This window comes from Rhinolophus ferrumequinum, chromosome 13, assembly GCF_004115265.2.
Source record: "Rhinolophus ferrumequinum isolate MPI-CBG mRhiFer1 chromosome 13, mRhiFer1_v1.p, whole genome shotgun sequence".
NCBI lineage: Eukaryota > Metazoa > Chordata > Mammalia > Chiroptera > Rhinolophidae > Rhinolophus > Rhinolophus ferrumequinum.
The window spans coordinates 18,547,361-18,571,541 of record NC_046296.1 but is presented as its reverse complement, the minus strand read 5'-3'; the positions used below and the strand labels follow the sequence as shown (position 1 = coordinate 18,571,541).

Below are 24,181 nucleotides of genomic sequence, written 5' to 3'. Positions count from 1 at the left end.
CCTTGGTAGACACAGCAAAGCCTTCACTTCCCAGCCTCCCCACAATCAGGTGGCTGCTCACATGACTGGGTGCTGGCTAACTGGACTGTGAGAGGAAGTGATATTCCCCACTTCCAGGCTTGGCCCCAAAGCCTCCCACAGAGAATCTAGTGGAGGACAGTGAGGCCCTAGAAGATGGTAAACCTATGAGGTGAAAGGAGCCTGGTCCCTGGACAACGGCATGTGCCAAGTGCCCGAGCTGCACTGGACCCTGACATGACTGAGGAATACACCTTCCTAAGAAGCCCCTAAAATCTGGGCCCTGTTGGTGACAACACTTGGCTCACCCTAACTAATGCAGGGATTTACAGGAGATATGCGTATCTAAAATACTTGGCCCATCGAACATGCTCCATAAATGCCTAAAATAGAGGGACAATCATTCAAATGAGCAATATTTTTTGAATGGACTTATTTTTTAAAGTAACTTCACTTCTATTCTCTTATTCTTACAGCATGACTGTGAGGTGGGTAGATTCTTTTTCAGGCAAAGTAACTCATCTCGGGGAGACTAAGTGACTCAGCCAGGCCCCGGGGGCCTGGTGGCAGCGTGGACGTGGGCACCCAGGCCTCCTGGTTTCCAGGCTTGCCTCCCTGCTCCTCAGGGGCCTCGTGGAGCAGATCGATGTCTGGTCTGGCCAGGCAGACTGCCAGGGCTGAGGCACGAGAGCAGGGGGAAGAGAACTGGCTGACCTTCTCCTGAGGGCGGCCTGGTAACAGATGCTCCTCACCAGTACCTGTTCCTTCCCTCCCTCTGAAGCCCAGCCAAGCACAACTTGTGATCCATGGCGGCATCTGGGTCCCTCAGGTTCAAGGTCTGCCTCCTCCACCTCCTCCCATGGAGAGCGGCCATGGAGAACGGCTGGCTCGCCAGCAAAGGCAGAAGGTCAGCAGGGGTGGCAGTAGGCAAGACCAGGAACCCAGAGCTCACAGACATGTCCCCCATCCTGCAGTGACAGCATCCACATGGCCCAGGGAGGCTAGTGCCACAGACAAAGGCAATAGTAAAGCCTGACATGAGAGATAATTCCATGCCTTTCTATTTTGCTGAGCATTTTCCCTCAGCAGCACTGGGACTGGAACCCAAGAAGTCTGGTTCCAGAATCCCCACTCTGAACTACCACACGTACCCATCTCTAAATGCTGGCACACCAACGCACACCGTTCTGTCCCTTAAGGCATCTAATGTATGTTGGAGAGCTCTCTACATCCGCACACAGACAGCAACCTTATTCTTCCTAGTAGAAACCCTGAATGAATATATTGTAAACTGTACCTTATTGGTCTTTTAGGCTATGTCCTATCTTTTTTTTCTTTATTGTGGTAAAACATACACAACATAAAATTTACCATGTTAACCATTTTTAAGTGGCAGTCCAGTGACATCAAGTACAGTCATTCACATTGTTGTAAGCCATCACCACCATCCACCTCCAGAATTGTTTCATCTTACCAAACTGAAACTCTGTACCCAGTAAGTACTAACTTCCCAATCCTCTTTCCCCAGCTCCTGGCAACCACCATTCAGAAATGGCAACAGGTACCGCTCACAAGCCGAGAGCTGATTGCTATGAAGTCTGATGTTTCATGAGCCGGTCCTGCAAACAGGTTCCAGGTGAAGATCATCGTGGGATGTAAAGCATTCGATGGGAAGCCAAAAGAGATGTGGTGGACGGTCCACCCACACTGAGAATCTAGAACGGGGGGCCCCCAGCATCTTCTCAACAGCCCACTGAAGAAGCTCTGCTTTAAACTACAATTCCTCTCCTACACAACAAAAAGCTAAAGGAGCTCGTCCCCACCAAACCAGTATTCTAAGAAATGTTAAAGGGACTGCTTTAAAAAGAAGATAAAAAGATTAAAAATATGAACAATAAAATGCCAATAATTACATATCTATCAACAATTACTTTAAATATAAGTGGATTAAATGCTCCAGTCAAAAGACATAGGATGGCCAAATGAATAAGAAAACAAGACCCTTTCATATGCTGCCTACAAGAGACTCACTTCAGATCAAAAGACACACACAGACTGAAAGAAAAGGGATGAAAAAAGGTATTTCATGAAAATGGAAACAACAACAACAAAAAAAGCTGGGGTAGCAATGCTTCCACCAGACAAAACAGACTTTAAAACAAAGGCTAGAATAAGAGACAAAGAAGAACCCAGTAATTCTGCTTCTGAGTATTTATCCAAGGAAACCCATAACACTAATTCAAAAGACATATGCATCCATATGTGAATAAATGCAGCATTATTTACAATAGCCAAGATATGGAAGCAACCTAAGTGTCCATCAAAAGATGAATGGATAAAGAAGAGGTGGTACATATATACACAATGGAATATTACTCAGCCATAAAAAGGATGAACTCTTGCTATCTGCAACTCCATGGATGGACGTAGAGGGTATTATGCTAAGTAAGTCAAACAGAGAAAGACAAATACCATGTGATTTCACTTATATGTGGAATTAAAAAAAAACAAAATAAACAAACAAACAAAACAGAAACAAACTCATACATATAGAGAATGTTTGGATGGTTGCCAGATGGGAAGGGGGTTGGGGGCAGGGCAAAAAAGGGGAAGGAACTAAGAAGTACAATTGGTAATTACAGAATAGTCATGGGGATGTAAAGTATAGCATAAGGAATATAGTCAATAATATTTTAATAACTATGTATGGTGTCAGATGGGTACTAGATTTACAGGGGTGATCACTTTAAAAGTTATATAAATGTCTAATCACTGTGTTCTACACCTGAAACTAATATAATATCGTATGTCAACTGTAATTGAAAAATTTAAAAATATTAAAATAAGTGAATAAACAAATAAACGACAATTCCTTGGCATGACCCCGTCGCCTGTGGGCTCAGCCCATCTCCCTCTGTGTCCCCGGCTGAACATAAAAACGGGCATCCCTGATCCCTTGGAACTGATGGTTGCAGCAACAAACCAGTGTGGATCAGAGACTTTGGATCTTGCTTGATTTTTCAACTTGTAGAATGAGGACAGAGGGTGTATGTGGGAAGCAATCTGAGTGAGAGGTTGCTGGAACAATGCAGAAGTTTGCTGATTTCAGAAATGGCCTGCATTTCAGCTGACCTGCCATCTGAACCTATTAGAACCCCAGTGTCAAGACCAAGGGAGGGGCAGAGGGTGGACCCCAAACAAGTTTCAGAAGGAGAAGCCCTGTCTTCTTGGGGTGGAGCAGGGATACCCCCAGCGCCCAGACCCCAGACCCCAGATGGAGGAGTAACTACCCAGGCCCCACCCCCAGTCTGGCTCACTCCCCTTCCCCTCTGCCTTCTTCCAAGCTGCTTCTCCAAACCTCTGAAGGCAGCAAAGACAGAGCCTATTTAAAACAGCCTCCAGAAGGTAATTAAACAGAGCCTGAAGGGGATCCTTCTGCAAGGCAAAGGATGCTTCCATAAAACAAACAAAAAAAAATCTTCCTAATTTATCATTTGGGCCAATCCCATTACTCCTCAACAATAATTGTGTTGCCATGGTTACTCCCAGGTAATATGTACATATGCGAGTCTATGTGGGGTGAAGGCACTCCATCAATTCTACAGATACATGAAAGGAAAAGGAACTTCCCACGGTTCTACAGCATAGCACACAGCAGCAGTCATGGGTTCCCTATAGAGCCAGTTTCTTGGTATTAAGAGGACAGACCCTGGAATCAAACCCCGGAGTCTCCCACTTGCTGGCCATGTGATTTTGGGCAATTTAATCATTTTGACCCTCCACCTCCTCATTTGTAATATGGAATTACAAATGTAATATGGAATATGAATATTTATTTTCAAGGTTATTGTGAAGATGAAAGAAAATTCATTTGTTCAACAAATACTTATTGAGCACCTATCATGTGCTCGGCACGGATCTAGGCACAAAAATACATCAGTGACCAAAAAAGACCAAAAAACCTCTGCTTTCATGGAGCTTACATGCTAGTAGGGACAGACAATAAACAATAAAGATAATAAATAAGTAGAAGGATGGGTGCTGCAGGACACATGGGGAAGTAGGCCAGGGTGTGTCCTGGCAGAAGGACGGATACTTTTCTTTTTAATTTATTGTAATGGGGTCAGCACAAAAGAAGGTGAAGGATGGGCAACATGTAGGGGACGTAGGAACATGATGACGTGGCCAGGGCCACAGCTTCCGTCATGGGGGAGCGGGATGAAAAGAAAGGCCAGGGCTGGAGCTGGGGTGCAAGAGGGAAGGGGGAGACACTGTGGCTGCATTTGCTCCACCCCCACAAAGTACCTCTAGTCCTTAGATCCCCCCATTCACCCTGGCCCCCTAAGGCACCATCTCTTGTCCTGCCTCTGGCCCTAGTGGCTACTTCTTTTGTAATCTTAGCTTTTTTTTTCTTTTTCCCTGACAGATTCTCAAGTAGGATGCTGTTTAGGGCCTAACAACGGTAAGTAAGGTGGTTAGTGTAGTTTTCATTGAGATGACACTGGAGGAAATACTTGAAGGAGGGAGTGAGCCTTGCAGATATCTTGGTAGGAGATTGGCAGACAGAACAGCCAGTGCAAAGGCCCTGAGGCAGAAGTGGGCCTGCCCAGCACGTTTGAAAGACAGCGAGGCGGCCTGGGTAACTGTAGTGGACTGAGTAAGGAGAATAGGAGTAGAAGGTAAAAGAATGGGGGCTTTGTAGGCTGTGGTAAGGACTGTGGCTTTTACTCTGAGTGGAAAGGGGGGACACGACAGAGTTTCTACTAGAGCAGTGGTTCTTAACTGGGGAGGGAGGAGGGAGGATTTTGCACCCAGGGGACATTTGGCAATGTCTGGTTGTCATGAATTGGGAGGGGATGCTACTGGCATCTAGTGGGTAGAGACAAGAGATGCTGCTAAACATCCTACAGTGTACAGGATACCCCCCACAACAAAGAACTATGCGGCCCCAAATGCTCGTCGTGCCAAGGCTGAGAAACCCTGGAGCAGAGGAACCAATGATGTAATGTATATTTTCACAAATCGCTCTGACTGCTGTAATGGGACTGAAGAGAGGGGCCGAGGTAGAATGGGAGACCACCCAGGAGGCTACCGCGGTGACCCAGGCCAGAGATGTATCTATAGCACCCAGTACAACACTTAGCACACTATACAAATGCTCTGACTAGTACTAATCACTCTCGCCTGTTGTGTGCGAACGCTAAGGGCAGCCTGGCCGGCCCAGAGAGGCAGCATGCTGATCAGGGTCCCAGAGGCCTGAGGCTAGGGGTCAGGGGGAGGGGGTGGGGGTCGGCCCACTTCTGACAAACCTGCTTACACCCAGAGAAGATGTGGGGTCCAAGTATTTTTAACTCAGTATTCTATTTTCAGCAAAGCCCAAACACAGCTGACCCCATTTCCTGTCTGCCAGAGGAGAAGACTTGCAGGATCTCTTACATCCCAGCTGTCCTTTTCCTCCGCAGGTTGCAGGCAGAAGACCATCCTGCATGGGGCCAGCCTCTGAGCAATTGATGTGTTTTGCTGGGTGCAAAGTAAGCACTTAATAAAGGTGGGCTGGTTCCCACCCTCTGGGGAACATGGAATGACGGATAAAAGACACCACTCAGAAAAAACACACAAAACAAACCACCACTCAAAAGCTTGCAGTGGATCCCAGAGGCCGGCTCACCTTACTCCAGTAGCTTCCAAGCTGTTTTCCTTAACAGCACTATTCCTCCCCCATTCACCTGGCACCCCACCAGAATGATTCTACCACAATACACTTTCATGCTACTCCCTTGCTCAAGAGCTTCCAGAAGCTTCCTCTTGCCCGACACAACATACAAGGCAGCTCTCTATATAGGTTTCAAAGACTTGCACAATCTAGCCTGTAACTTTCCAACTTCCTCTCCAACATTTGCTCTCTAATCTCATCTTCTCTCTTCTCTCTCTCTCTCTCTCTCTCTCTCTCTCTCTCTCTCTCTCTCTCTCTCTCTCTCCCCCAACCCCTCCTTCGTGCCCTCCCTCCCTCCCTCCTTTCTCTACTTCTAGGCTTTTGTCTGTGACTTACAAGGAACACGCTCCCACTGCCTTGGGTCTCTCTCTCCATTTTACATTCGACCTACCGTTCAGGTCCACTTGTGCTCTCCTTACACGAAGCCTTTCCTCATTACCTGTGTTTTCAGAATTCTCTCAGCGATGCACTCCGCCTACCTTAGCATCAGCTCCACACAGCTCTGCCATCAACCTGGCTTCTAGCTACCTGCTTATGTGTGGTGGCCTCAGCTGTGTGGGAGCTGGCTATATTAGGGCAAGAACCTTGGCACATGCCTATTTCCACCTCGGTGCCCAGCTACCTCAGTACCTTTTACATACTGGACACTTAGCAGAGGCCCACAGCTTGGACTGACGCATTAACTGCACAGGTGTAACTGGGGCTGCAAACCTTCACAAATGCCAAGCTCCTCTGACCACCACCCCCCACACTCTGCTGCCCCGTTTGTGCCCGTCATTCCGTTCCACAGAGTATCACCTTCCCTTCCAAAGCCACCTTCAGATAGTGGGAGAAAAACAGTGGTGAGATCTAACAGTCCCAGTGTCAGATCCTTATCCCACCACATACTGGTCATATAATCTTAAGGACGCAATGTAACCTCTCTGAGCCTCAGTTTTCTTGCCTGTAAAATGGAGTTAATATAGGTACCAACCAAACAGGGTTTCTGTGATGATTAACTGAGGTAATACATGTAAAGTGCTAGTACTTAGCTTAGCACCTGGTAAGCACGCAGTGAGTGGTGGCTCATCAACATGGGGAGGGGGATCCTTCCACGTTTAACCCCACCCATGCCAAACCACTCCAGTCCATAAAGTGCACACAGCAGAGTCAGCACCCAGAAACTTCGCTGCCTATGTTTTTGCTCTCATCTACGGCTTTGTTAACTGATAGCTACAGCCCTTATTAGGATTCCTAGCATACCAAATTTCTCCCTGTTAAGCCCAAAGGATAAATTATACTTATTTTTGTTTTATCCTCGGACTAATTATTCATTGGTGTAGCAACCTTTTCAGGAGTTAACAGTCTCTGGAGGCGATCCCAGCCACCCACTAACAGAAGACCAAGCCAAGGCATCAGGAGTGAACACATTGTCAGTCCATTCATGTATGGCCCCTGGTGAGCTGTTGTAACTGGAGGGCAGGTTACATAACTAACTGGCATGCCCAGCGCGGTCCATGACATCAGGACACGCCTGCAGGCATCAGGACATAGGCACAGGCTGCTGACGCACGGGCTGTTGACCCACACGCCTGCAAAAGGACATCAGCGCGGGCAGAGCCTGGGAGCAGACAAGGCTGACCGACACCAAGAACCACTGGGGCCTCTTCAGACGGCACAGACATGACCCCGAACAGGGTTGGCCTGTCCTTAAGGACCAGAACAAGGACTGTCCTTAAGTCCAGGTTGCGGAGGTTTCCCCAACCCCTGAGCTGGAATGTCACCACCATCTCCTCTGGTCCTGTGTCTGTGGAGGCCAGAGGTGGGTGTGCCTTTGCACACGAAGGCCAGGGGAGGGAAGCAGTGGAAGAGCTGCCACAGAACCCAAGCCCTGAGGCTGTGGGGAGCCAGGAGGGCTGAGAAGGGAGGGAGAGGAGGACCTGCTTATCGGGGCAGGCTCACCCCTGGACCACTGTGCTACCCAGCCGCCAGATGGCCACTGCTGCCTCACCGACGTGAGCCAGGAAGGGAAGCACAGCTCGTGCCAGGGCCCCCCACCTCCTCTCCTCCCAGCTCCCTGGAGGCACATGGAGGCTTTCAGCACAGAAAACAAAGAAGGCCCAGGAAACAGGATGGGCAACTTTAAGCAACTAAAGGGAGCAAAGAGGGGGAAACATGGCCTCATTCCCCAAACTCTGGAAACTGGAAGGAGTCCCAGAGGCCAACCTCAGCAAGGGTGGGCCAGAGGGGAGCTTGGCTGGGAGCAGACACGGGTCAGGAACGGCTTTGAGGCTGGGCCCCTCCCTGATGTGTCTGACAGGAGCTGCCTGAGTCTGAGGACTATACTTCGGCCTAGAGAGGCTGTCAGGTCATGCCATCCAGGCTCCTCGGTGCCCATGGCCAGAGAGTAGTACGGTGCTGGCAATGAGGAGATTGTGGCAGGCAGTGCCGACGCCTGAAGATGGGCCGTGCCTAGCCAGGTACTGCACCATCTCGCGTCACTCTCCTGGGCCCTGCACAAGGAGGTGCGGCCAAGGTGCTGCCATCTTCCTGCTCACTTGTCCCCCCTTCTTACAGCGAGGTTGCAGCGGAGCACATTGCTCTGTCACTTCCTCTGGGGGGCTTGCTCTCTCTATGTTCACAGTCGCCTTCCTCATCTGGACTGCTCCTACTCCTTCTCACCAGCTCCTTCTCATCCCTCCAATCTCAGGAGAGAAATCTCTTCCAGACACCCTTCATGTGGGCAGGGTCTGTCTTCTTATGCTTTCTTGCGGTATCATGTGTTTTCACTATCATTGCCTAGAGTCTGGGGAGTCCATGAGGTAAGTCTCTCCTCCAGCTTCCTCCCTGCTCTCTTCCTGAGGCCCTAGCACCAAGCCTGGCCTGTAGGTGCTCCATAAATACATACTGAAATGAACTGCACTGAGGAGGGCTGATGGCCAAGCCGCCTGCCCCAGGAACACCCAGCCAATCATGAGTGTGTCGGGTCGGCAACACAGAGCTGCTTTGAGCCTAAAGGTGTTAGAAAAAGGCAGGGACAGCGATGCACAGAATTACAAAAGGACAGAAGAGGAGACACCAGCAGAGGAGGGACAGCAACATGCTTCTGGATAGAAATGAGTAGCATTATAGTAACTGATCCAGCAGAGAGGAGGAAGCCACCCCCCAAATGTATGAAGAAGGCATGCTTAAGGAGACAGCCCATTACCCGCCCCCACCCCCCCCCCCCCGACACCAGCAAAGCTCAGGACTTGGAAGCACCAGGTAACGTACGAAAACAGGGTTAACTATAGGGCTAGACACAGAGGGTGGTTGAAAGTCTGTCCTCAAAGCTATAAGACCCACCAGGCCTTCCCTTCACAGCAAAATGACTCTTACTGCCTCACCTGTGTCCCCACCCGATGCTGGAGGTTTAGCAAACTTCTGGAGAAACTGAATCCAAGTGACTCCAGACTTGGGAACACTAGCACAGTGGAACGGGTAATAGGTGAGGCTAAAAGCAGGGAAATTAATGAAAGTCTGCAAAGTGGATTTTGGGACCCCAGCTTCCTTCCATTTCTTGGTTTCCAGAATGCAGAGAGATGAGATGATATTGTATTCACAAAAGGAGAAGAGGATTCTATCAAAAAGAATAAAGAAAAGAAGCAATCAAAGAGTTCTCAGAAATTAAAATTATACTAGCTAAAGTTAAAAATTCAATAGACATGTTGAAAATAAACTCAAGTACAGTTGACATGTTGAAAATAAACTCAAGGAAATTTTCTGCAAAGCCAAACAGAAGGACAAAGTGATGGAATAGAAAAGAAAAAAAAAAAAAAAGAAAATTTGAGTGTCAATTTAAGATGTCGAATATTTGACTAATAGGAGTTCCAGAATGAGAAGAAATTATCAAATAAACAGTATAAGAAAATTTGCCAGAACTGAGAGACACAAGTATCTAGATTGAAAGGAGTTATCAGGAATCCAAAATAATGAATTTTAAAAGAGATGGCACTGTGGAATTTCAGAAATAAATTTTATAGATAAAGGGAAGATCCCAAACATTCTCAAAGAAAGAAACAGGTCACTTGCAAAGAATCAGGAATAAAATATCATTAGATTTTTCAACAGCTATCCTGGGAGCCAGAAGACAGTAAAGAAATGTCTTCAAAATTCTGAAAGAAAATTATTGTCATACTAGAATTCTCTCCTCTGCCAAACTGTCAATTAAAGCTGAGTGCAGAATTATAATTTTTCAGACATAAAAGTATTCAAAAATTTCTTTCCATTTACTCTTTTTTCAGGAAGCTACAGGAAGAGGTGTTCCACCAAAATGAAAATGTACAGAAAGAGGAAGGCCTGGAGCTAGAGGGAGGTGGGCCCCACAAAGGAAATTTTCAGGGGAAAAAATAAAACTGAAGAACACAAGTGTTCAGATTGAAAGGAGGCACTGAAAATATCACTAGAGGGTGCAATAAGAATTAGAGATGGAACAAAGAAAACTATGCCAATGAGGGGGAAAAAAGAGGCAATCATTAACTACAAACAAAACATAAAGTAAAAAAGAGGCAACATAATCATGAGACAACCAACTTGACTCTACAGTAAATGTTATTTACATACTTATAATGTGAATACTGAATACCCATAGACCCCAAAACCATGGTAACTGTCTTGGGAGGGTGATGAAGTTTGGGGAGGGGAGTGTATTTATGGGGGTAGATAATAAGAGAGCCGAATCCTCAACTACCATATTAGACAATACAAAAGAACTAGTTGAGAAGTATAAGCAGAGCAGTTTGAAATACAGATATCTATCTGAAGAAACAGCTAAAAGTATTTGCTTCTGGGGAACCGGAAGGAGAATTGAGGCGGGATGATGGGGCAGCCCACGATTTTTCCTTAGAAGTGTTCTAGTACTCTTTGATTTCTTAAATTACTCACACATATTACTGTGAAAAAAATGTGAAATTAATTTTTTAAAAGTTTTAAAAATAAATTTTATGAACAGCAACAGAAACACTTTGACACATTAACCATTACGAGGCTCTGTAATCATTAAAGTCACCTACCCTTTGCCCAAACCAAACACAACCATCAATATTTCAATTAGCTCTAGCTCAAGTTTCTATATGATGTTAAAAATGAAAGTAAGTGTCCTAGCCTAAACCCCTGCCTCCTCCCCCATCTTTCTCACCCTCAACCTGAACTTTTGGGTAGTAGTATCCTGGTAAATGTTTAAAACAAATTTTTTTTTTTTTAAGATTTTTTTATTGGGAAAGGGGAACAGGACTTTATTGGGGAACAGTGTGTACTTCCAGGACTTTTTTCCAAGTCAAGTTGTTGTCCTGTCAGTCTTAGTTATGGAGGGCGCAGCTCAGCTCCAGGTCCAGTTGCCGTTGCTAGTTGCAGGGGGCACAGCCCATCGTCCCTTGCAGGAGTCGAACCGGCAACCTTGTGGTTGAGAGGATGTATTCCAACCAACTGAGCCATTCAGGAGCTCAGTGGCAGCTCAGCTCAGCATGCCGTGTTCAATCTTAGTGGCAGGGGGCGCTGCCCACCATCCCTTGTGGGACTCGAGGAATTGAACTGGCAACCTTGTGGTTAAGAGCCCACTGGCCCATGTGGGAATCGAACCGGCAGCCTTTGGAGTTAGGAGCATGGAGCTCTAACCGCCTGAGCCACCAGGCCAGCCCGGTAAATGTTTAATAATCAATTCTTTGGGGGGAAAAGAGTCCTAATTTGTAGCATTTGCCTATTTCCATGGTGTAAATACTCCCAATGTGGCTGATTTCAAGCTATCACGTGATGTCAGTGAATGTGGAATTGGGAAGAGATACACATCAGCTCCAGCAAACTACTGCCTTTGGGCCTCTCTCGTCTCGTCAGCCTCCATGCTTTCAACCAGACTCAGGGTACAGGAAAGACCCGAGTATCCCCTCCAAACAGCCGGAAGTCCACAGAGGTCTGTAGCCACAGTAGAAGTGGATGCTGAATGGGAAAGTAGTGGTTCTGGCTGCAGGGAAGATGTTATGAATTTGCCACCGTCCTTCCTTCCCCACCTCCAGCAGCGTTACCTGTTCATTGGTGACTCCTGGGCGTAGGGTCCCATGCTTGTAGTCCTCCAGCAGTTGTACAGCCTCTCTGAGACGTCTCTGCAGGGGGAAGAACAGGGACATTGAGGGGCCCAGATCCAGGGCTCCGGCAGCTCTCCCTTGTGGGAGTGCATTAGAATCAATCAAGCACTGGCAACAGTACAGTGTTGCAAGGCCTGTCCTCCAGGTCACGTACACACGCAAAACAATAAAGAAGGATGTAACCGAAATGTCCTTCCAAAGGGAAATGGCTACACGACCCGTGGTATGACAATACTGTGAAACATTTTTCGGCAGTTTAAAAAGTAAAGTAGATCTACATCCAATTTTATAATCATATCTCCAAGATATTATTTTGAGTGAGACAGTGAGTTGTAGAACCTTCTGATGCCATTCGTTGTACCAAACAAACAAAACCCACACACATAGAAAACAATATTTTCTATGAGGATATTTACTGTGTAAATGTATCAGAAAAGCTCTAGAAGGAGATAATAAAATGGCAACAATTACTTTAAATGTAAATGTATTAAATGCTCCAATCAAAAGATAGGGTGGCTGAATGGATAAGAAAACAAAACCCTTACATATGCTGCCTACAGGAGACTCACTTCAGATCAAAAGACACACACAGACTAAAAGTAAAGGGATGGAAAAAGTTATTTCATGAAAATGGAAACAACAATAACAACAAAAGCTGGGATAGCAATACTTCCACCAGACAAAATAGACTTTGAAACAAAGGCTATAACAAGTGACAAAGAAGGACCCAGTAATCCTACTTCTAGGTAATTATCTGAAGAAACTTAAAATGCTACTTTGAGGAGACATGTGCATCCATAGGTTCATTACAGCATTGTTTACAATGGCCAAGAAGTAGAGGCAGCCTGGGTGTCTGTCGATGGAAGATTGGATAAAGAAGAGGTGGTACATATATACAATAGATTATTGCTCGGCCAGGGACGGGAATGGTCCTTGCCATCTGTGGGAACATGGACGGACCTGAAGAGTATTAGCTGAGTGGAGGATATCAGACAGCAAAAGACAGATGCCATGTGATTTCGCTTATGTGGAATCTAAAGAACAAAATAAACAAACAAAACAGAAACAAACTCATAAATACAGAGAACATTTTGATGACTGCCAGACGGGAGGGGGGTTGGGAATGGGTGAAAAAGGGGAAGGGATTAAGAAGCACAAATTGGTTGTTACAAAGTAGTCATGGGGACGAAGGTTATAGCATAAGGGATACAGTCAGTAATATTGTAATAACAATGTATGGTGTCAGATGGGTACTAGATTTGTTGGGTAATAGATGGAAGGAGGGTTGGAAGACAGAGTGAAAAAGGTGAAGACATTAAGAAGTACAAACTGGTAGTTACAAAATAGTCATGGGCTTTACATGGACATGTAAAGTACAGCACAGAGAATATTGTCAATAATATGGTAATAACTATGCATAGTGCCAGGTGGGTACTAGACTAGTCAGCGGGATTACTTCTTAAATTATATAAATGTCTAAGCACTATGCTGTACACCTGAAATTAACATAAAACAATATTGAATGTCAACCGTAATTGATACATTTTTAAAGGGGGGAAAACGGGAAGGGGAATAAGAGGTTCAAATCTCCAGATATGAAACAAATTAGTCATGGGGATGTCATGTACAGCAAGCGGAATATAGTCAATAATATTGTGATAGCGTGGTACAGCGTCAGGTGGTTGCTAGACTTATGGTGATCATTTCTTTAGGTATATAAATGTTGAATAACTATGGTGAACACCTGAAATTAATATAATATTGTATGTTAGCTACATTTTAATGAAAGTCTTAAAAAGAACAATAAAAAAAATAACGTTCAAAAACCAACAAAACTCACCTATGGTGGTAGAGGTTATTATAGTGTTACCTTTGTGGGGAGCGGGGTGTACTGACTTAGAAAGGGCATGAAGGAACCCTCCCTAGTAATGGAAATGTACAATGTCTTGATCTGAATGGTGGTTACATAGGTATAAACAAATGTCAAAATACATTAAGCAATAAACTTAGGATTTGTGCATTTTACCGTACATATGTGATACCCCTCAAAATTAGCAATAAACAGACAACAGTGATAGAAGGCAGCCTATGCCAAGGTCAGGTGAGGGACCCAGACATCAGGGATGCCCCGTATAGGCAAAGAAACCCAGTGAAGTCACCCTGATCCCCTTAATTTATTGGGGTGACAATTGTTAGTAGAATTACATAGATTTCAGTTGTGCAATTCTGATCCCCTTTTGACAGAGGAGGGACAAGGCTGGCTGAGAACAGGAGTGCTGAGACCTCAGCATAAGCCCCTTGGTCTAAAGGCAGGACGCAGTACCAAGGGCACCCAGTCAGACAGAAGGGGCATTTGCTGAGCCGACTGAGAGGGTGGTCTCATAGGATGGGAAACGAGCAGCCACCCCCTGTCCTGTAACCACAGGAATAACTACCAGCCTGGACAAGCCAGCCAGGCCACCTCCGACTCACCTGACCTATGTGTAAAATACTTGTGGCCAGCACTGGTCTAACCCAGGATATTAGGGGCCAGCAAAACTCACTTGGGAACAGCCTGACTGCTGGAAAGTACTGCCCCTGCCCTTTCCAATGTATGTGTATCTGTTCCAAAATTCCAGAGTGCCTTTCCAGAATGTTTGCTTCCAAACTGGAGACAGCTTTGTGTTCTCAGGGTTTCCCTCACTCCCAACCTCCAATTAATCCATGCTGTTTAGAAAAAAGGTCAGAAAAAATAGAGAAGCACAAAAAATAATTTTAAATCACCTGTAAACATACCACTGAGATAACCACTGCAAACATGAGGATGCTTTTTCCTTCTAGACTTAACACATTCGTTTTTCATGTTGATTGTTGTTTTAACTTGCTTAAGGTCACACATCGAAAGTGAGTGGTTTGGTACTTGAACCTAGAGTGTAGTCATACCCTTGCTCTGTCCCAACACCCCCAAAACCTCCTAGTGATGCATCAAGCTCCCCACCCCAAGCTTGCTGCCTCGGGGGGGCCATAGCTGCTACCACCAGACAATGAATGCTCTACTTTCCACCGCTGAATGGTGAATGGCCCTGTGTTCTCATTATTTTCCCACTCCAGGGATTCTTCCGAGTTCCTATAACAACCTGGCCAATTTCCATCTCATTTGACACGGTCATCAAAGGGAGGCCTCCTGCCACAAGAATAAGTTCCCAAGAACCCTGATCTTGGCATGGGTTGAGGGAGAAGTAAATCCAAAGTTCCTGAAGACAGATCTGAGAATCTAGGACTGAAGGAAGCTAGAATGTGCTTTTCTGCCCCCGGGTCTTACTAACCCTCAGCCAGGCTCCCCTCTGTCAGAGGTTGAAGGGCTGGGGCTCCAGACTTCTCTCTGGGGCAGGAAAATGCCTAGGCTACTTGAGAGGCCCGAGTGCTGACTGTACTGGGGGCTGGTCTCCCCACTGCAGAGAAGGGGGCCATTTTCGGGGAGGCTTGAGGGATAGGAGGAGGGTCAAACCTCTCTTCACCCAGATACATTTCGAGGCTTGGCGGTAGAGCCCTGGGCACTTGAGGGGTGGGGAAAGCTAGAGGTTGGTGGGAGGGTGAACTTTGCAAGAAGTCTATTCAACCGGGAAGGAACTGGCAGCCAGGCCCTGAACGCAAACATGGAAGCGGGCCAGCTGGCTGGAGACAAGACTGGGAGCTCTTCTCTGGAGGCCCCAGGAGCCAGAACGATGGACGGCCCAAGGTGCAGCTTCCCAGACTCTATCACCAGCCTGCCTGCCTCTGGCTCACCTGCTGAAAATATCACTGTGAGGGTGTCTCCTTGTATTTTATGGGGGCATGATCTTCAGAGGTCCCTGGCATCTGAGAGGTCTGCTCCAATGGCAGAGAATTTGAATAGAGGAGAATCCTGGCTCCAAATCCCCGAGGGAAAGGAGAAGGAAGCAAAGGGGCAGGTATGGAGTGTTAGGGTGGTGGCCAGAGAGGGCAGGACACCACGCCGAACAAGAATGGGGACAGAGGGACACAAGCAGGGAAGGGCCAAACAAGGAAAGCTGGGGAGAGTCATCAGAAGCAACATTAATCTTTTTAGGGAGGGAAGAGGAGGCACCATAGTGCACCCCCAAACTAAATGCAGACTGAGTTTAACCCCTGCTTGGTTAAAGGAGGATCTCAAACTGATTTAAATATTTATTAAAATAATATTTAATATATTAAATATATGATGGGAGCAAGAGTACCTGGCCAGGAAGCGAGGAATGCCCAAAAATATTTCACCCCCCTTTTGGTAAAGGGACCCACTCACTCTCCAAGTGGTACCTGCATGTTCCCACCTCCTGACCTCGCCCACACTGTTCACTTCACCGAGACACCCTTCCTCCCCAAGTCCATTACCATCCCCATTCATCCTTAAAGGCTCAGTGCCACCTTCTCCAGGAATTTTCCAGAAATGCTGCCTCCTGGGAACAGTCAGAGAGCATTGGGTTTGCATCTCTCTGAGGTCCCTGACCACTTACTGCTCGTGTCCCCATGTTATCTGTCAGAGATCGCAAAGTGCAGGGAGCAGGGGATTAGGTTTAAGTATTTTTGCAGGACCACAGGACATGCCTACCCCAGCCCATCACCAGCACAGGGACACACATAATGCTCATTTAACAAAAATAAATGATTGAGGCTTCTCGGGGGGAGGCAAAGGGTATGGTCAAGGCAAGGAATTCAGGTTCCAAAGCAGCAGCAGACCAAAGTCCCTCGCTGGTTTGACAGAATCCCCAGATTCCAAGAGACTGTGCCCTATTTACACAGGACATGAATAAAAATACCCGTGTGTGTGCATATCATAGAACCATCTAGGCCATCGCCTTTCTGAGCCAATCGGGGGTAGAGAGGGAAGGGCATTTCCTTACCCAGGGCCACAGAGTGGGTGGGTGACACCTGGACACCCCAACTCCGTTCCATCCTAGTTCTGGGCCATTTTCACGAGATGTCAGCATGGAAAAACCTCATACGGTAACTTGAAGATGGGCGGTCTCCCAAAGAAACCACAGCAAATCTTGCATTCCCTCCAAAGCTGATGCCTACTTGGGTGGGCGCCCTAGGTCGGAAAAGGAAGGTCCTTCTTCACTCTCATTCCAAGCTGAGCCCAGCCTGACACACAGAAACTGGAGAGCATGATTAGGGAAAGGGTACAATTGAAACAGGGAAATTTCAGGCAAAGCTTTGGGAATCCCAAAGCTTACAGAACTGAAGGCAAAAAAGAAAAAGAAAAAAAAAGAGCACTGTCAAGTATCAAGGAGAATGAACTGACTGCAGGGTGGGGGTGTGTGGGGACAGAGCCCCAAAAAGCAGTTTCCAGGCTCTCGGACTCACATAGAAAGGTGCTGGCTCAGGTAGTAAATGGCCATCGACTGTGATCAAATGGCCATCAGCTGTGACTAGTTGGCCGTCAGCTGTAACCAGTGAGCCATTAGCCATGAATATAACTGCCGTGGCTAGGCTAGCAAAAAAATGGGGGGCTAGCAAGAATATGGTGGCTGAGTCTGCAAGCGGCACAGTGAGGGTTGAGAATTGTGTTGCTCCTGGTTCCTGTGTCTCCAACCCAGTCGCCAGTGAGAGTATAGTGGTATGACTCCCCTACCTATGGCTCCGTGGGTGTTCCTTTTTGGCCTCACCATGTCCTGCGTTCTTATGTGGGGAGTGGGACCAGAGACCCCACCTGACACCCCACAGGCCGCCCCACACGACACTTGGCGTAGTCGGCAGGATCCCCTGCACTACACATGGAACAGCGAGCAGGGTACAGTGTCGGCCAAAGCTCTCCGAAGGGCGGTGGAGCAGTTTGTGCCTATGAACACTCAGTTGCAGGAAGACCAGGAGGAGCAGCTGCCAGAGAGCTAGAACCCCGTGGAGGGGTGGGAAGACGTGGACGATTCCCCAACCAGCAGAGTGTGGAGAAAGCGAAGGTTGTTGCGGCCCTGTGGGCTGGGAAGTGCTTGCTGAGGCAGCCCGGATGCAGGACTTGTAGTCCCAGGAGGAAAGGCTTGCTGAGTCCTCCGTGGGAGCTGAGGGTGAGGTCAAGGTCATCCCTCACCCCCAGGACAGCCCTGGCAAATGACTATGGACTATGGGGAATTGCCTTCCATCCCTAATTTAATGGACCACTTGACTGTTTGGGAACATACCACCATGTAATGGAACTGGGGGATGTTTGCTTTTGTGTCTTGACCGGCCACCATTGAGAATATGTAAGCACCTTGACTGTGAGCCGCTGTTGTTCCAGCACGGTACCCTGAGAGGCCCAGAGAGAGTGGCAGTGCCCTGAGAGCCCTGGCTGAGTCCAAGAAGTCTGGCTGTGTCCAGAGAGAGTGGCAGTGCCCTGAGAGCCCTGGCTGTGTCCAGGAAGCCGGGCTGTGCCCAGAGAGAGTGGCGGTGCCCTGAGAGGCCCTCGTGTGCCCGGGTAGACTAGTGGTACTCTAAGAAGTCCAGGAAGTCTGGCTGTGCCCAGAAGTATTGGTGGTGCCCTGAGAAACCCTGGCTATGACCAGAGAGCTTGGCTGTGTCCAGGAAATAGCATTCACCTCCAGGCTCCTCGCACAGGGCCCCTCGCGGAAGACGCTTGTCGCGTAGATTGTGAGGCGAGACCCTGTAGGGGTGGAGTGTGGGGACAGAGCCCCAAAAAGCAGTTTCCAGGCTCTCGGCCTCACATAGAAAGGTGCTGGCTCAGGTAGTAAATGGCCATCGACTGTGATCAAATGGCCATCAGCTGTGACTAGTTGGCCGTCAGCTGTAACTAGTGAGCCATTAGCCATGAATATAACTGCCGTGGCTAGGCTAGTAGCAAAAAAAAAAGGGGGGGGAGCTAGCAAGAAGATGGTGGCTGAGTCTGCAAGAGGCACAGTGAGGGTTGAGAATTGTGTTGCTCCTGGTTCCTGTGTTTCCAACCCAGTCGCCAGTGAGAGTATAGAGATATGACTCCCCTACCTATGGCTCCGTGGGTGTTCCTTTTTGGCCTCACCATGTCCTGCGTTCTTATGTGGGGAGTGGGACCAGAGACCCCGCCTGACACCCCGCACGACAGGGTGTGTCTGAGGGAATGGAGCAGGGATGGCTGGCAGCGGGGCCAGCAGGTTACATCACAGCACGTTAACAGCTCAGTATTTTGATTGCTCTCACCTGGGCCAGTCTTGAATCTGCCAAGTGCAGACCCATGCATTCTTACCTCATCTGCCAGCTGGGCTTGATCCATTCTTATTGTGACCCCAGGCGTGGGACCTGGAGGCCAAAGCTAATGATTTATGTGCGTGCAGAGTCCCAAGACCTCCTCTTGTCTTCCCTGGGTCTTTCTAAACCCCTTCGTGTTCCCTCCCAGCGGACCAAGGACTCACAGGGCTGTCTGTGCTGAGATTGGTTCTTGGCTCCCACCAGCCATAAGCCCCCCTCTGGGAGGCTCAAGGAAAGAGGAAATGAGAGGACCCATAAAGAGAGGCTCTCTTTGGCTCACCTCTCGTCCCCTCAGGGGCCTATGTGAAGTAAACCAATATAATTTTAGCAGTATGACAGGTGGTACAGCCCTTTAGAAAATAAAACTGTCCAGCTACCCCCAAAACTGTAAAAACAATCATGGCCTCCAGCCTGGATACCCTACTCTTGGAAATTTATTCTAAAAAATAATTTAGCAGAAGTAAAAAGTGATATGCTTGAGTGTTTTTTTGTGGGAACACAAAGACAGGAAACAACCTATCTGTTATACCAAAAAGTCTAACAGTAATGCTTACTTATACTATAAGATTTGACCTTAAAAAATTATCAAGACTTGGAAATGAATGAAAAAACCAAACCAAAAGTCTATGTTCAATGTAATAAGTATGCCAAAAATGTATGCAGATAGGCAAGAACTTGAAGTATATAAAAGTACTGACATTTGGGTATATTTTTATTAAAAATTCCATTAAATATTTTTAAGATTAGAATATCTGATGCTGTCAAGAGTAAATGGAGGGGCAGCCAGATGGCTCAGTTGGTTAGAGCTCGAACTCTCAATGACAAGGTTGCCAGTTCAATTCCCGCATGGGATGGTGGGCTGCGCCCCCTGCAACTAAAGCTTGAAAACAGCGACTGGACTTGGAGTTGAGCTGCGCCCTCCACAACTAGATTGAAGGACAACGACTTGGAGCTGATGGGCCCTGGAAACACACTGTTCCCTAATAAAAATTAAAAAAAAAAGTAAACGGACACCCTCACTCACTGCTATTGAGAGTATAAACTGATATAATCTTGACATGGGATGGTACAATTTGCAAGGCAATTTGGCAGTATATTCAAAAGACTTAAAATGCCTTTCATGCAGAAATTCCACTTCTAGGAAATTATCCAAAGGAAATAAAGAGAAAGATGGGGAGATTTATGTGCAAGGATATGTATTATAATACTATTTATAATGGTAAAAGACTTGAAACTACCCAAATGGTCAAAAAGTGATTAAATAAATTATAGAATAACCACATGGTTGATTACTATGAAGTTATTAAACACATTTTGAAACAACATTTAATGACAAGGAAAAATGCTTATGATATGCTACATGGAAAAAAGAATATATGTCATGTATACATTTATGTTATGTGTGTGTATATATATATATATATAAATCATATGATTCTTTATGTATATATCTATACAGAGAGATAGAGCTACATATATATTATGCAAACATCCTAATTTTGTACATAGACATACACCAAAATGCTAATGGTGATTATTTCGGGCAGGAGAGATAATGAGCAGTTTTTATTTTCTTCTTTAGACTCCCATATCTTTTCCCATATTTAGGGATTAATACCAGAATCACATCACATCAGGAGGCACATGTCAGTTTTATTTATTGTTAGTGATGTCAAGTTTGGTCACCTGGTTAAAGAAGTGTGCACCCAGCTCTCCACTGTAAAGGTAGCTTTTCTCCTTTGTAATTGCTAAATAATCACTGGGGTGATAATGATTTGCGAGTAAACAAATATCCTGTTTCCCAACAACTTTTTAGTCTACAGAAAAAGCATCCATTAATGATCCTAGTTGGAACCAGTGGCTTCACAGAGGAATACATAACGCTTAACTCCTTCTACATTTTTAAGATGGCATTCTTCTGTGAAGAAGAGCTTCCTCCTCCCATATTTTTAGTATTACTATGGACTCATGGATATTTTATTATTATTATTATTATTATTATTACTATTACCATCATCATCATTATTACTCAATGTGTTATAATTCATGGCTTTTATTCTGAATGCTCAAATTATCCCAAATGTGGCCAGTAGGTTTCCCTTCAAGCCAGTTCCTGTGTCTCCGTCATTCTCTGAGGCACTTTCTTACTTTCTGTAGGAACTCTTCTTGCCCCAGATGTGGACCTGACCATCTCTCCAAGAAGCCCTGGTTCCTTTTAGTGGATAGTGGTACGTTGTTACTGAGCGTCATTGCTTCTAGGCCTTTTCAGTGAACAGAGCCAGGAAATTGTGTGTGTGTGTGTGTGTAAATCATGAGTTCATATTGATACCTCCAACTCAAACACAACATGACATAGTGTTTTGCCTTTTCCCCCTACTCCCTATATTTGTATCTCCCTACTCCCACGGTGAGAACCCCGGTTCCCAGCATCAGCATAATTATTTGTGCTATCCTACAATACACCCCAAATAGTTTCAGATTCCTGCACCAGTACTAGTACTGAGATGGTGTTATTAACGCTATTTCAGTGAGTTTTCTGTGCCCTTCAGGATAACACTCTGTCAGCCACTCGTTCCCTTAAATAATTGTTGAATTCAGAAAAGCAAATCCCTTTCATCTTTAGTTCATAACTAAAAGTAGCTTAGATGTCTACTGGTACAGTATTGCCCTCAGAAATCTAGATTAAATTCCCTGCCCCAGGAAGGCCAAAGATGGGGCAGTGTCCTTTCGTGGTCCTGATCCTACACTCACACGCAGCCCCTCGAGATCCCCCACATAATCTACGTTTGCAGAGATTTCATGCACCAGGCACACTCGACTGACACCTTCCCAGGAATGACGGAGGAGGGGACAATGACGCCACATGTCAGTGACTTTCACAAGCACAGCAGACATGACCCATCTCAAAAGAGCCCCCAGGCCCTGGCCTTTCGGGCTCACCGTTACTTGCTCTCCTTCCCAGTTTTTCCCTCTCCCTCCTTCTCTCTCCTCTCTCCTTTGGGATCACAGCACAATTCTTCCCCTTCTGTCAAGCAGACCAACCCAACCTCTTCTGAAGTCTTGCTCAAGACATTCCTAGAACAAAGACAGCCTTCTTTCTTCCTAAGAGAAATTACGGTGACTAACACTTCCTTCCCCTCATTGCACATACAAGGGTTGGAATCTTTTTAAAGCTTGGTCAGCTATAAATTGCAAACAAGTAGCTGCAAAAATCTCTCAAGATGAGTCTGTCCATTGACTCAGCTCCTGCCTCTCAGAACCAGGCCACCAGATGGCTCAAGCTGCCCAGGATCTTTCCACCTCGGGAAACTGGTTTCCAGGGCCACCTTCTCATGTCCTCCACTATCCTCCCACCCTCCTCACAGGCAAACAGGCCTGTCCTCCGACTGGGTGGCCACTGTCCCACATTCCCTCCCAGGACACCAGCTAAGGGCCCAGGGAGGGGAGGCGGGCCTCCTGCTGGCACCAGGGTTCATGGGGGAGGGGCTCAGGTAAGAGGCCTCTTCCTCCCGGCGCCTCTAATCTCTCATTGCTTCCATGGAGATGGCCTTGCTAAGCAACCTGCCGGGACTAGAACCAGTGAGGGCCTGCAGGCCCCACTCACGGTCCTTCTAAAGTTTTTAGTGTCTAGAAGATCTTCTGTGGGCAGAAATTTTCCAAAAGGCCAGCAGGCCGTGCTGGAAATAGTCCCCAACTGTAGTGCGTGGGATGGGGGTGTGGGGAGGACGCTGGGGGAAGTGAAGGTCCTTCTGGGAAGTCTATCGTAATCCTTGATAAGGGGAGGGAACACGTGAAATTTGAAAAATATTCTGAAATTACTGTTACATTGGTTTCGTTTCCTAGTTAGTAAACAGTTAAGTTGCTTTGACACTTCAATTAATAATAGTAAAGTAGGAGATTTTTGTACTTAGTGATGGCATTTAGACCCACATGGTTTAATGTTGTACAAAAATGCTGGGGCCTTCCAAAAGGTAAGAGTTGGAGAAGAAATAAGTGGTACAGGAGGAGAGCAGTAAAATAGTCGGGGAATGAGAACAGGGCCAACTGGAGAGGAGAGAGGGTGTAAGCCCCCGGGCACAGGTAGCATGCCAGCCTGTAGCCATCTGTTCATCCCCACAGCTCCTGCCGGCTCATGGTACGCTGGGGAGCATGAAATACCTCCCCAGTCTCTCTCTGTCATCTCTCAATATACCTCGAATCACCTCCATCCTTGGAGTTAAGCAGTGGCCTCTGCTGACTCCTCCAACACGCAGGTTGTATTTAGGTTGCAATTGTATTTAGTTTTGCACCATTCTGGAACTTTCCAGAAAGACACATAATCTAGGCTGGGTAAGTAGTTTCTCTCGTTTGGTGCTCTTCCAAATTTTTAGGTGATCACACTGACAACTCCTTAAGAGAATCCAGGCAGAGCCGAGAAACACATCAGCCTTGTCCTTAGGAGGCAGTAGGCCCAGAGGGGCAGGGAGAGCCAGCCAGTAACATACCTGAGCCCTGTGTCCTCGCTGAGACGCAGTGGGGAACCACAAACACGTTAATTCCCACATTTCACGTTACTGGGCTGCTCTCCGAGGTCCAATGGGGAGGGTTCTAGGCCCAGGTGCCCAGCAGGTCTTGTGCTCCTTTCCACCATGGCTTTTCCTTCCTCGAGCTGATCAACTATGGGGCTGAAGGAAGCCAGTGCTCAGCACAGAGAAGAGGTGCAGGGAAGCTATCCACTCAGGAAGGTGACTCACAGGCTTCATGACTTGCCTCAGGGTAAGCGGTTCAGGGCCCATGGTGGGGACTCAGGCCTTCTCCCAGCTGGGTATCTTGGGAGAGTTCCCTAAACTTGCTACCTGAATAGGAACATAAACTGGCTAAGAATAAGAGTTCTGGAGACAAGCTTTCCTGGGCTCCATCACTGGCCAGTACCATGTGCACGAGACTTAATTTCTGTCTGTCTGTTTCCTCATCTACAAAATGGAACTTGCAATAGTGTCTACCTCCTGGGTTGCTTTGAGTTAATCTGATGAGCTGATGCACATAAAATGCTCACAGCACTGCCCTGTTCACAGTAAGTGCTTCATAAGACTTTGTTATTTTATATGTGCATGCACTCCTCCACACACTTGTAAATACCCATACAAAGGCTATAAAGACACACTTCTTGGGATGGCTGAAATGA

General features: G+C 46.8%; 1 protein-coding gene across 4 annotated transcripts in view; it reads right to left on the bottom strand.

The window, feature by feature from the left end:
- SFXN5 (sideroflexin 5) overlaps positions 1-24,181 on the bottom strand; it is a 111,514-nt gene that overhangs the window by 78,189 nt on the left and 9,144 nt on the right. For 3 of the 4 annotated variants that reach the window (XM_033124729.1, XM_033124732.1, XM_033124730.1), the window contains one exon: positions 11,767-11,844. The exons of the other annotated variant lie outside the window; for it this stretch is intronic. In XM_033124729.1, the coding sequence (XP_032980620.1) occupies positions 11,767-11,844 (78 nt within the window). The remainder of the gene's footprint in view (positions 1-11,766; positions 11,845-24,181) is intronic. 4 annotated transcript variants of the gene reach the window in all.